The 14174-nt window shown below is 35.9% G+C and overlaps 1 protein-coding gene across 4 annotated transcripts in view; it reads right to left on the bottom strand.

Annotated features, from left to right (window-relative positions):
• The window catches only part of DYNC2H1 (dynein cytoplasmic 2 heavy chain 1), a 388044-nt gene extending 375565 nt beyond the window's left edge, over positions 1-12479 (bottom strand). For 2 of the 4 annotated variants that reach the window (XM_032167257.2, XM_032167258.2), the window contains exons 1-10: positions 12137-12479; positions 8246-8416; positions 7718-7850; positions 6670-6788; positions 4954-5098; positions 3845-4077; positions 1133-1267; positions 912-1025; positions 678-789; positions 218-342 (exon numbers count right to left, since the gene is read on the bottom strand). In XM_032167257.2, coding sequence (XP_032023148.1) covers positions 218-342; positions 678-789; positions 912-1025; positions 1133-1267; positions 3845-4077; positions 4954-5098; positions 6670-6788; positions 7718-7850; positions 8246-8416; positions 12137-12331 — 1482 coding nt within the window. In that variant the 5' untranslated portion in view covers positions 12332-12479. The remainder of the gene's footprint in view (positions 1-217; positions 343-677; positions 790-911; positions 1026-1132; positions 1268-3844; positions 4078-4953; positions 5099-6669; positions 6789-7717; positions 7851-8245; positions 8417-12136) is intronic. The other 2 variants (XM_058446233.1, XM_058446234.1) reach the window with 1 other exon arrangement.
• Positions 12480-14174: the final 1695 nt, after the last annotated feature.

The following is a 14174-nucleotide window of genomic DNA, read 5'->3' as shown; positions in this document are numbered from 1 at the left end:
GAATAAATGATGCATTATCTCTACAGAAAGAAGGAATAGAACCATTACAACTCCTCTGCATACTTTTTCAGTGTTCGACTGCATTTTGTATGAAAATTAGACAGACATGCCAAGGAAAACGGAGAATATATTTACTACAGCTTTAGAGTACCTTCTACATGCCTTAATTTAGCAGATTTTATAATTAGTACTCTTTATCTTTTATTAAAATAAATACCTTCAATTCCAACTGGCGAACCCAAACTATATTGTTGACAACTTCTGAAAGATTTTTGCCAGAAAGTGGTCCAGATGCATCACCAGGAATTCCTCGGCACCGATTCTCAAAGTCTAATCGAAAATCTATAAAATTTAAATCAAATAAATGATTACAAAGAATTAGCAAAGATTTCCTAAGTAACTTCCATGTATCAAGCACTATGTCAAATGCTGTAGAAAGAAAAATAATGAGTTGGTCCTTACCCCCAAGGACTGTGCCATGTATCAAATGAAACAGCAAAAGATAATAACTTGTTAATGCAAAAAAATCTGTCATTTATAACAGAATAAGTAAATTAATCTTCAGCATGAAAATGTCAGAAAAATGTATCTTTAATCCTAAATGGTATGCAACAAAGAAAAAAGTAATATACAAAAATATTATCTCAAGCAAACACTATAATCTCATAAACGTTTACCTTTAATTGAGTCCACAAGTCTTGCCAGTAAAGTTTCTCTTTCTAACATCAATTCTTTGCTTATAGTTGGACGCTTTACCAACTCTTTATATTTCAGGAATGCTTGAAGAAGCTAATATAAAATAAAATAAGTATATGTTCATCCCAACGGATTAACTCAGTAAATATATATATATTTTTATATATATATTAGCTTAAGAGAAATATTAAAAGTGAAATATCTCAATGTTTTACCTGCTGTGGACTGTCTTGAATTTCTGAAATATAATTTTTCAATTTTCCTGCTATGTTTTGTTCCGCAGGTGCAATAATCTTTTCATATTGAGACACTGCAGCTTTCCACAAGGGCTACACACATTAACAACATTGTTAGACTTTAGTATGTTTTAAATCTGTCTTTAAAAAGAACAACATAAACAGGAAACTATACAGACATAAACAAATATATATACAACCTCAGTATATGGATTATATTGCACAGGATTCAGGCCAGTAAAAGGTTCAAATACTCGAGTGAAGCATATGATTTTCTCTTCACTGGCAGGTAAAAAATAGAGAAGCTTCTCATGAATTGTTCTAATAGCCAAGACCTAAAATGAAGTATTAAAAAAACAGAATTTACTTAAATCAAACCATTTGCATAAATAGGTCTAAAATCTAGATATATTGGGCAAGAATTTCTTTAAATTAGGTTCGCTAAAAAAAATAAATAAATAAAACTGAAACTCTAGTCCAGAGAATTGCCACCTGACAACAAAGTGATGCACAAAAACGTAACTGTTTCATCACACTAACATTAATAAGTGTGCTCAAATCTAGTGAATATGTAAGACCTAAATATTTTTAAACTATGTTTAAAGTTTAACACAGTTTAAAAAACTGTTTAAACTATATTTACAGCTCATTTAAGTAAATTTTTAGAGCCTACCCTTAATATAGTAATAACTTCTGATTTTCATTATTCTGCATTAAATTGCCCTTCTAATAATGAAATGACATATTAACAGCCCTATTTTTTATTATTTACAAACAGCTGGGAAACACATTGTATTTTGAGCTAAAAATTTCCACCAACAATCAAAAGGTAATCAAAAAGGCTAAGTGAAAACAATTCCTTCTATTTGAGTTGTAAATCTCAGTATAAACTCATGATTTATTTTTCTCTTGCTAAAAATTTACCTATTAGCAGTTCTGTCTACTGAGTATACCTAACAGCACTGATAACTAAGTAACAGCACTTCCCCTACAGATTGTTGTTAAATAGCCCCCAAAAAGAACCAGGCTCCTTGAAAAAAATTACTAATTCCAGGTATGAGACATAAAATGTACAACATGGGCTGGGCTGGAATATTTTGGGGGGTTTGAAAGCTATCAAAGAAATACTGAAGTTGGCCACGTGCAGTGGCTCACGCCTGTAATCACAGCACTTTGAGAGGCCGAGGTGGGCGGATGACCTGAGGTCAGGAGTTCAAGACCAGCCTGGCCAACATGACGAAACTCCATCTCTACTAAAAATACAAAAATTAGCCAGGTGTGGTGGCGTGCACCAGTAGTCCCAGCTACTCAGGAGGCTGAAGCAGGAGAACTGCTTGATCCTGGGAGGCAGAGGTTGCAGTGAGCCAAGATCACCTCACTGTATTCTAACCTGGGCAACACATCGAGATTCCATCTCAAAAAAAAAAGGAAAGAAACACTGAACTCATGTCAAAATGGCATAGGAGGCAACTTGAAGGGGCACTCTCTGCCCAAAAACTGAACAAATTGAGTATAATAATAATAATAACTAAAATGGACTGAAACACATAAAATACAAAAATTCATGGGTTCATAATGACACTATCAAAAAACATTTCATTGGTTGTCACTGGAACTTACTATGACCCTAATCTACTTAATGTTCATTGTTCTAAAAAGCGATAAAAAGAAATAAGCAATTATCTATACTGCCGTTTCTATGCAAACTATATTTCAAAGTAACAAAAAGTTGAAGAAAAAATTCTTCTTATAGAAAAGTCAAGACTAATAAAAGCAGAAAGAACACCAGAATTAGAAAATCACCATTTTGTAACTCTTCATGATTAATGACTGCTAAAAGTATTTTTTAAAAGTTGGAGAGCATTATAATAAATTCATCAGACTGGTCATACCTGAACCCTCACAGATCAAACTTAACATCACTAAAAATGGGAAAACCTGATACCACATACGTCCTGATATAGCAAGGTGAGAAATGCCATATGGCATAAAAAAAGGGGAAACTTTTAAATTAAAAATGTCTCAGGAGACCTATCAACCAAATACAATGGGTGCACCTTGTTTGCAACCTCATTCAAGTAAACCAACTATTTACAAATTTCTGAGAAAATCAGGATAAATACATACCGGCTAGATATAAAATGATATTAAGAAATTATTGTCATTTTTTTGGCTGTGATAATGGCACTGTGGTTATGTTTTAAGGGTGGAAGTATAAAATATCTCTGCTTTATAAATATTCCAGTTTAAAAAAAAAAAGGTTAAGGGAAAGACAAGGAAGACAAAGATGAGAAAAGAACTGAAAAATGTCAATGACTATTAAAATTAAATGGTGGATACATGGACATTCATTATACTATTTTACTTTTTAATATGTTTGAAATATTTCATTTTTTTAAAAAGTTTTGTTTTTTTTTTTTTTAAGTCACTAATAAAGAACTATAGTTCTTCTAAGCAAGGCAGGAATGGTCAGTTTTGCAATCTTTAAGTAATCTCATTTTGCCTGTCCCCGTAAGCTAAATATATGTTCTTTACTGAAACTCATAACTTGTGTAAATTAAGCAATTGTTTCAAATATTTCCACTGAATACCACTTAAAAAGTTGTCCCAACTTAAAAACAATTGCAACAGCCAACAGACTCCCTGAAAGCTTCCATACATGGTCAAGTGGGCTGATTAACTTTTTACAATAAAAAACAAAATATAAGCTCACAACTATCAAGTTGACCAGTCTCACACCAAATAAAAAGAAAGGATGTGGAAACTGGCCCAACAAGAACTTTAATTCCTATTCTCTCACAAAACTAATTTGCAGCAGATGTATAGTGCTTATTGATTATAAAATACATTTACAAACAAGTCAAGACATACTTTACATTTAAAGACAAAGATCTAGATAATCAAATTGATACCTCTTCAAGGCGTTTGCCAAGTTTGTCAAGTGTTTCTGGAAAATATTTTTCATTTTTCCATGGATGAGGAACATAGCGCTGCCACACCTGACCTGTTAGGTGATTACAGACTATCACCCACTGTTCACAAACTGAAATACCAGCTTTCAGACTTTCTTTCACAAGATAATAAGGATCTTCCCATAGGTTCAAAGTTCCCAACTTTTTCTGAACAAACCTTCCAAATGAACCACCTAATAAAACATAAAGCAAAGAGTTTAAGGGAAATAAATGTATTTTTATAGAATAATTATAAAATACATGCTTATGACAATATTCTAAAAATATACCAATTAGCCAACTAAGGATCTATGAAGTACATGCACATCCTGAGACTACCACTCTCAGTAACAAATATTTTTAACAGCACGGACACACACTGCTTTGCATTTTTGCATATTTCAATTTTCAATATACCATTACACCTTTTAAGTATAGAAATATGTATGCAGCACACCAACATGGCACATGTATACATATGTAACAAACCTGCACGTTGTGCACATGCACCCTAGAACTTAAAGTATAATAAAAATGTATATATATTTAAAAAAAAGAAATATATATACAATTTCCTCAAGGCTGCAGAGCCTACTGTATGGATACTGCATTACGTAAACAATTCCTAATTGCTATTTACTTCTGCTCATCACAAACAATGCTGCAATAAATATATTTGTACATGTAACTTTATATACTTATCTGATATTTCCTTAAGAAAATAATGACAAGGGTATTTTCTAGGTCAAAATATTTAATATTAACAAATAAGCCTATATATTTTAAATAATTTTTCAGTTTATTTCAAAATAGCCTACATATATATATAAATACTAAAAATCTATGTAAATTTGGTTATATTAATGGTTCAAAGAACTTGACACATATGATTTATACTACCCAACTATATACAAATATCTATTTAAATAATTCTACATGATTTGCTTTAAGAGTTACTTTCAATTACAGTATTACATAAAGGAGCATTTTAAGTAAGGACTTAAAGGATAAAAAGAAAACAAAATAAGACAGGTTTTCGAAATTCCAAAAGTTCATTATTTTACTAGTACCTATGATGTCTAAGAGATGCAACATTCGTGACTCAGGATAATGATCATGTTCCGTTTGTCTCCACACATCATCTACAACATCCTGAGTAGTCTCCACCAAGTCAACAACTTCTAGTAAGGATAGACTGTCCAAGTTATAAAACTCCTAGAACAAAAATGCATTAATTTTTAAACATAATTATATTTGTACTTTGGGTAATATAATCAAAATGTTCCCAGGCCTTTTCAACTGCCACAACTCTAATATTTGCCATATTATTTTCTCCTCCTTTTTCTAACAGCTTATAACTACTTCCATATGCAAATACCCTATAATTTCCCCCCAAACATAAATGTCATGAAAAGACAGAATATAAAAATTGTAAAAAGTCTACTCATTCATTTATACAATTGGCCTAATTTTCTTTAAATTTTGATTTTTTAAAATTTACTCAATAAAGGTGATCTCAACTCCACATATACACTACCCACTGTAGTTCACGTCTTTATTCATTCATTATTAATTCATAATATTATGTTTAAGAATAACACAACCACAGTCAAGATTTATCATGCTCTATTTCATCATTGTTATCAAAAAAAGCTTAAAACCATTTAAAACACTCTATTAAAATATTATTGAAATAATAGTGGAAATGAGTAGAAAATTAATATATATTTGTTTTGAAAAGAATAGACTTTTTATGTTCACACTTAAAATGGTCACTCAATTTCAATGTAGACACATAAAGGAATAATCAATTAAATAAGCATAAAACTAAGACTTTTAATATTTCAGATTACTTCAAAATGCTAATTTGAACAAAGTGAACATCCATTCAAAAGAACATATTACCTGTACATAGATAAACCTGCCATATTTGTTTTTCACTATGTACCTGCAGAAAAGTAATTTTGGGGTTTTTTTGTTTTTTTTATTTTCTTGAGATGGAGTCTCGCGCTGTTGCCCAGGCTGGAGTGCAATGGCACGATCTCTGCTCACTGCAGCCTCCACCTCTCAGGTTCAGGCAATTATCCTGCCTCAGCCTCCCGAGTAGCTGGGATTACAGGCACTCACCACGACGCCCAGCTAATTTTTGTATTTTTAGTAGAGACGGGGTTTCATCGTGTTGGCCAGGCTGGTCTCGAACTCCCGACCTCAAGTGATCTGCCCATCTCGGCCTCCCAAAGTGCTGGGATTACAGGTGGGAGCCATCATGCCCAGGCATAATTTCGTTTTTGAGAAAAATATTTTATAGTGATTAGAATTTAACTAAGTTTTGGATTTCTCAATTCATTTTACATATACAACTTAAACTTTTCTACATATAAAAAATCTATTTTGTTCACAATCAAGTAAATTTTAAAACAGAGGAGAGGCTGTAAAAATTGAATCCTAAAGTACTTTTATAAGAAGCCCAAAGCCGAGCGCGGTGGCTCACGGTTGTAATCCCAGCACTTTGGGAGGCCGAGGCGGGCGGATCACGAGGTCAGGAGATCGAGACCACGGTGAAACCCCGTCTCTACTAAAAATACAAAAAAATTACCCGGGCGTGGTGGCGGGCGCCTGTGGTCCCAGCTACTCGGAGATGCCGAGGCAGGAGAATGGCGTGAACCTGGGAGGCGGAGCTTGCAGTGAGCCGAGATTGCGCCACTGCACTCCAGCCTGGGCGACAGAGCGAGACTCCGTCTCAAAAAAAAAGAAGCCCAATATATAACCATGTATGAAACACATACTCTTGCAATTGTTTCAAATAATTCTTTAAAATAATTGGCTCTTTCTTTATTAATCTGTTTATTTCCATGGTGAGCTTGTTCTATCCAAAACTGGAACTCATCGCTTGGTGTAAGGATACCTATAAAAGTCAAGAAGAGAAACAAATGGTATAGAATATCAGAGGAAAAAAAATGAATACAAAACAGCAGAGCAGCAAAATATTTGAGTCATCTAACACATATGCTCCTAGCTGAGATCAAACAGGTGACACTTCCTTATTGTTTCCTATTTCATACTATAAACAAAGTGTCCTTCCTGCAGTCTACTTAGTGCCACATTTTTCAGATCTGTGTGCTTTTTTTTAGTGATTCACTGTTTAAAATGGCCCCCAAAAAAGTGCTAAATGGCTGTCTAGTGTTCCAAAGCACAATAAGGTTGTAATGTGCCTTACAGAAAAAATACATGTGTTAGATAAGCTTCATTCAGGCATGAGTTACAGTGCTGTTAGCCATGAAGTCAATGTTAATGAATCAACAATATATATGAATTAAAGTGTCTTTAAACAGAAAAAAAAAATAAGGTTATGTATTGATCAGTTGATGAGATGTTGTGACCAGGGGCTCAAACGAACCTAACCCTGCATTGCTCCTAGGAACAAAGGTTCAATATTCACTAATTCAGTGTTTACAGTGACTTTATAGAACATAACTACTGCCTCGGCACTTTGGGAGGCCTAGTAATCAGGATCCCTTGAGGCCAGTAGTTTGACACCAGCCTGGGCAACAGAGCAAGACCCCATCTCTACAAGAACTGAAATAAATTAGCCAGCAGATAGTGGTATGCACCTGTAGTTCTAGCTACTCTGGAGGCTCAAGCTAGATTGCACATTATTAACAATTATATTTTCCTCTTCTCCACATCCACATAAATCTACTCATTTTTTTAAAACCTATGCTCAGAGAAATTCCAAAAGTATTTGAAGAAATCTATGAAGAAATATGTTCATTTACTAATGTACTAATGAGACAATCATTTTGTACTTTCTTTTATTAAGCTATGGTTATATACCTCGTGTGTCATCTTCCTTAAATTTCAATTTTAAGTTAGTGTCTGATCTTCGTAGAACTATACCCAACCCAGCTTCTAGTTCACTCAAAAGATTCTGAAGTTTGGGATCAAAGTTTCTGCTCCATTCCTGATCCTAAATAAAAACAAACAAGAGCAACCAAGATTGATCAAAATTTTGCTAATCAAATTGGCTTCCCAAAACACTGTCCAAAAACCCATTTTTCTTAAAGCCTGCCACTACCTCCACTTCATAAGAAGAATAAAAAGTCCTCCCAACAGTTAAAACTATGAAAAGCATTTAATGTAGAAATGTTAAGAGTTGATGTGGATTGCATTTTATATCTTTCTCCAATTTCTCTATTTTTTTACAAATTACATTAAATTTAAATTTAAAAAGTTAAGAAAAGATATTTTAATTAAAATTAAAACACTAATAACATTAACAGTAAAAAATAGATATTTATGTTTATATGAAAACACTTATCCAAATACCTCAGTTAAAAAAAAAATGACAGCTACTTTTCTCACCTTTAACAACATTGGTGCGAATACTTGCCGTACTGCTTGGTAAAGAGAACTAATAGGTGACTCTAACATAGACGAAACAAGAATGTTATTGTGTAGATTCTCATCAGTAATTACTTCAGGTCGCAGCTTGAAAAACACCAGCACTTTATCTTTTGTGTCACCAAACTCAATCTAAAGTGATAAATGATTTTTAATGTTATTTCATAAAATTTAGTATTCGAAAAAATGTAGACAAAGTTCTATCACTATAATTATACCTCTTGGAAAACAATAGTTACTTTAAAAATAAATATATTAAAACCAATTTATATCTTCTTTCCTTAAGAATACTTCAGTTTAAAAACTTATTCCCACTTACACTAGATCATAAAGTCACTTTGATAAGTTATTTATAAACATAAAACAATATGTACATTGTTGACTGCTAACTATTCCATTCCAGTCAGATTCCATTCCAGCCAGATTCCGTTCCAGCCAGAGTCCATTCTATCCAGAATCAGTAATAGTACAGATGAGAGCTGTATGCTCCAGGTACACAATGAATAGTGTACTTCTCTAGTAACACAGAAAGTCTATAACAAAATGTTAATTACCCTCTTACCTAATTTTAAAATTATACATGCACTCAAAACTACCAAAATGAACTTAAGTTGCCTATCTCCTAAAATTAACTTTATCTTAACTGAAAATTTTTCCGTAAAGAGTCGATCATAAAACTTTGTCAAATTATCATATAGCTAGATTATTTTAAATCGGAACCAGATGAACTCAGTTGGAATTCACTACAGCAACCTTGTTTAAAACAGGTCAGTTCATAGTAATTAGTTCATTAGCTGAGAAGTATACTATCAAAGGAAGTTTTTGCATTAAACACAAATTTTCAGTTATTCTCATTTCTTTTTTCAGGAAAAGAAGTCTACACATTAAAAAGCTTTCAAACAAGGTCACTGCTGTGTATGAAGAACAGCTATGGGTCTCATGCCTCTTTTTTCTATCCAAATAATCACATTTTTGGCCGCTGGAAAGGAGCTGAAACTTTCTGTTACTGCTCAAACGCTTGTTATATTTCATGACACATGAAAAGTATATGAAATCCACATGTCAGTGTCCATAAATAAAGTTTTATTAGAACATAGCCATTCCCATTCAATTACATGTATTATTACAAAGTATTACATGTCTGCTTTTACACTACAAGGGCCAAGTTGTAGCTGCAATGGAGCCCTTGTTGCCCGCAATATTATCTGACCTGTTTGCCAACCTCTGTCCTAAAGCATAAAGCAGATCACAGCACTCTCTTGCTTAAGATTACCAATAACTTCCTATTTCAATTTAAATGCTATACAATGTCCTAAATGATCAGCCTGTGCCTTATTCTCCCTTCTCATCTACCACAATGTTCCTTCATACCATAAACTTCAGCAATCACTCTGGATTTCTTTTCTTGCCCCTGGAAACTAAGTTAAAACCCAGCTCAGGGCCTTGGTACTTACAGTTTCTTTTGCTTAGAAAACTCTTCCCCCAGATTATGTCTGCCTGCAACTCATCATTCAAATCTCGCTTCAAAGATAACTAATTCAGAGAGGTATTATCTCCCACCATATATATCTTTAGTTCCCCACACCACCACGTCACTACTATAACATTAATAGCACTTATCAATACCCAAAATTATGTTACATATATCTGTAGCATGCGTTTAGCCTACCTTTGTCCATTCCAATGTTACTCCTTTAAGATAAGGACTCTGTGTTCATAGCTTTGTCCCCAGTACTAGTAGGTAGTCAATAAATATTTGCTGACTTATAAACTTGCTGTATCATGCTAACTAGCAAGCATCTAAAGTACAACTGAAGACATAACAAAATATTTTCAAATATGACTAAAAACCCGTAGTGAAGTGTACAACTAAAAATAACAGATACATCGTTGGGCTTTACTAGTAATAGCTTTAACTTAAAAAAAAAAAAGCTCTACCTTCAACTTTCAAATACCCAAGCCAAGATACACTTTCACGAATCCAAACCCCTTTCCATCTTTCCTACCGCATTCTATCCAAACTTTCAGTGGCAATTACAACAGTGTGTCCTGATTTTATCATTTGCTGAGTGTATGTCATCCTAAGCCACTGGAGTGAGTCTAGGAAAGGCAGAAAGCAGGGGGCTCTATCCTGAATTACACTACCTATTGGAGAAAAAGAAAAGTTAACATTTAGGTTGTAACTTTTGTCCCTTCCTTTCCTCAGCCATAAAATAAGAATAAGAATAGTTCCTATCTTACAGTGTTGTTATGGCTATTAAATGAACGAATACATATAAAGTACTTAGAACAGTGCTTGACAGAGTCTAAAGTGAAAATAAATGTTAGCTATGATTATCCATCCTTTTTATATCTTTGTAAACCCATCAAGCCTGGCAAAGTGCCTTGCATGTACTGAGTTCAAAGTAAATGTTTATTAAATACAATCGAATTAAACCTAAGAATAAAGATACTGAATGGGGTGAATGATTCAACCATCCTATAAAAATGCACTGAAGCCAGGCGTGGTGGTGCACGCCTGTAATCCCAGCACTTTGGGAGGCCAAGGCGGGTGGATCACCTGAGGTCAGGAGTTCGAAACCAGCCTGACCAACATGGTGAAACCCCGTTTCTACTAATTACAAAAAATTAGCCGGGTGTGGTGGCACATGCTCTATAATCCCAGTTACTTTGGAGGCTGAGGCAGGAGAATCGCTTGAACCCGGGAGGCAGAGGTTGCAGTGAGCCAAGATTGTGCCATTGCACTCCAGCCTGGGCAATACGAGCAAAACTGCGTCTAAAAAAAAAAAAAAAAGGCACTGAATGTTTTTGCTGAGTTTCAAAAACTCTGCTAGACCTAGGGATAAGGGTGAACACAAGAGGAAGAGGTTTAAAATATGTCTTTGTTTTATTAACTTAAATCTATTTACTGAGTCCCCTTTAATGTGTCAGGCAATTTTCTTCCGTGTTTTTCTTTTATGCTTATATATATAAGCCCTGATTGCAAATGCAACCCATTTTTTAAGCAATCCTGCCAGTGGAGGGAGCAGTGCAATTAATAAATCAGTATATCACATGATGTACACCAAAAAGGAATTCAAACTTTATTTTGAAATATATCATTTCACAAAAATTTAAATTCCTAACTAATCTTTCCCTTGGGCAATGTTAAAATCAGAGCCTGAACCAAAAAAGATAGACCAGAATTTGCCCCCCCCAAAAAAAAACTCAAAAAGGGGAGAGAAAAAAACTAAAAATAACTAAGAAAATGTTTTCTTTTTAGTTATAACGTATCGTAGTCTTTCTTAAAAAGTAGAATATAGGCCGAGCGCGGTGGCTCATGCTTGCAATCCCAGCACTTTGGGAGGCCGAGGAGGGCGGATCACTTGAGGTCAGGAGATGGAGACCAGCCTGGCCAACGTGGTGAAACCCCCGTCTCTACTGAAAATAGAAAAATTAGCCAGGCGTGGTGGCGCGTGCCTGCTACTCGGGAGGCTGAGGCACGAGAATCGCTTGAACCCAGGAGGCGGGGGATGCAGTGAGCAGAGATCGCGCCACTACACTCCATCCAGCCTAAGCGACAGAACGAAACTCCGTATAAAAATTTAAAATAAAATACAATCTAATTGCTTCTATTCAGATGTATGGAAGGGAAGCCTGCTTCGGTCAGGTAGGATGCAAAACTTGGAAACTACATGCTTAAGCACGAGGCCAACGCAGCTAAGCCAATAATGCAGGAGAAGTGGAGACAGCCTTGGGTTCCTGAAAAGGATCCGGTTGGTAAAACTAAAGAGTGTGACCCGACATCCCTCTGGCTGGGCCTGGGGACTTGAAGAGTGGTCAGGGGTCAGGCAGGAGTGCAAGGAACCGTACCGTGTTGGAAAAGGAGATTCCGGCGTCGGATCGCTGCACCCTGAGGAGCATCTGGTTGCCGTCATCCAAGAAGTTGTTGATTTCAAGACAGTTGCACAACGGTGGCTGATTCCAGAGTTCAGACATCAGCCCGAAGTAATTCTGGGTAGTAGTGAAAATGAAGAGCTTCCGAACGTCCGCAGTCCCGTTCGCCATAATTGGAAGGGGTGGAGGGAAGTTGGGGGAAGGGGGAGGGAAGAAGAAACCAGTCCGGAGGGAAGTGAAGGGAAGAGAGGAGCTTTGCTCAAACCCGTAGCCCGACCGCGGGACCCAGAGCTTCGCGGTTGCCAGGGGTAGTCGCTATGGCGACGGAGCGCTACGGCGGCGTCGCTGGCGGCGCGCGGTGGACGTTGCCCTCTCGGGGCACGCGCACGCAAAGCTGACGGAGGTGATCGACCGCCTCGGAGCTCTTCAGCGGCTCCCTGCGGTCATCGATTGTAAGGGGTTGGGACAAGTTTATGTTGGCTCTCAAACATGTCTTTTATTCTTCTTACTCATTTCTTATCACGCATAATCAGAAGAGAGACATCTAGCCTTCCAGTACAGCAGCGTGATCTAGATTTAGGGGAGCTGGGTTCCAGTGCTCCCTCTCCACGTGCACCGGGTAGCAAAACAGTCTGTCAGCGTCAAGGTACACATCTGTTAAGAGGGGGAAATACTATCTCACAACCAGGGGTGTAGTGCGGATTGTAAAAGATTACTATTTAAAAATCGCTTTTTAGAGAGGCTTATAAAGAATAGGAATTCAATACAATGTTAATTTACTTTCTGAGTCGCCTTCTGCTCCTTTCTGTGCTGCTACATTTCCCAACATCGTTTTTTCTCCTATTATTAATTTTAGAAAAATTTAACCAGCAGTTTTTTTATTACAGTCATTACCCGAACACAACCATATTTGTAAAATAGCTAAAATTTACAGTGATACGTTTTAGTTTATTTTGTAACAACCGCAACCAAATTCTGTGAAAATACAGATATGAAAACAGTCTTTGTCATTTTCTACCTCATGGCATTAACTATAAACTACTAAATTGCTGGTCATTCATCCGAACATTCGTCAAACACTTTCTCAATTCAGTAATTCTCTTCTAAAAATATTTACTACGTGTTATTAGGTTGGTGCAAACGTAATTGCGGTTTTTTGGCAAGAACTGTAATTACTTTTGCACCAATCTAACACAATTTGCCAAGTACCCAACTAGGCCCTGGGGACACAGTTCCTGCCCTCTGGAAGTTTTTGCTGTAGTCGTTCATCACCTCAGCAGTGCTTTGACCCAAGATCCTAGGGTACCTAAACATATACAGATTTTTTTTTGTTTGCACTTAATAATCATAACCTCCCCTTAAAAGTATACTGTTTGAGAATTAGAAGGAGAGTCCTTTTATTTGCTGAGCAACTTAAGATTTTGGAGTGGGAACTTAAAAAAGCTGAACTGCTCTAAATTATAAAAGGAAATGAAAGTAAATTCTCATGAAATATCCAAACGGTGGGAGGTGGGAGTCTGGCCACTGGATGGGAAAACATCCAAACGGTGAGGTGGGATGCTGACCACTGGGTGGGGAAAAAATCCTAACAGGAACCCACGATGACTGTGTAGCTAATAAAAAGATTTTGAAAGCCAAAGTGACCACTATGGTTACAGAGTTTCTTGCTCTGCAATGAGCATTATCACTCTTACTAAGGTCTTCAGGAAAGTCTCCATTACCCACAAGTGCTCGGTCTGGTGAGTTGTTTTGGTGGAAATGTATGAAATGGCTGAATTGAGCTTCCATAACAATATGGTGAATAAAAAGTCAACACATGTAGGAAGATGAGTCTAGAAAGCAGATGAGATCATGAGTATGTGATCCTCCCAAGAATTTTTAGAACCCTTGAGGAAACTTCGGGCTTCCACAAACTATGAAATTGTGTTTGAATCAAGTTTAACACCGATCTCAAACATGGAAGCTCCCGTTGACATGTAAACCCCATGAAATAGAGGTTTTGTGTTTCCTTTTC

Source organism: Hylobates moloch, unplaced genomic scaffold (genome assembly GCF_009828535.3).
Source record: "Hylobates moloch isolate HMO894 unplaced genomic scaffold, HMol_V3 SCAFFOLD_11, whole genome shotgun sequence".
In the NCBI taxonomy this organism is placed as follows: domain Eukaryota; kingdom Metazoa; phylum Chordata; class Mammalia; order Primates; family Hylobatidae; genus Hylobates; species Hylobates moloch.
This window is presented reverse-complemented; position numbering and strand designations above follow the sequence as displayed.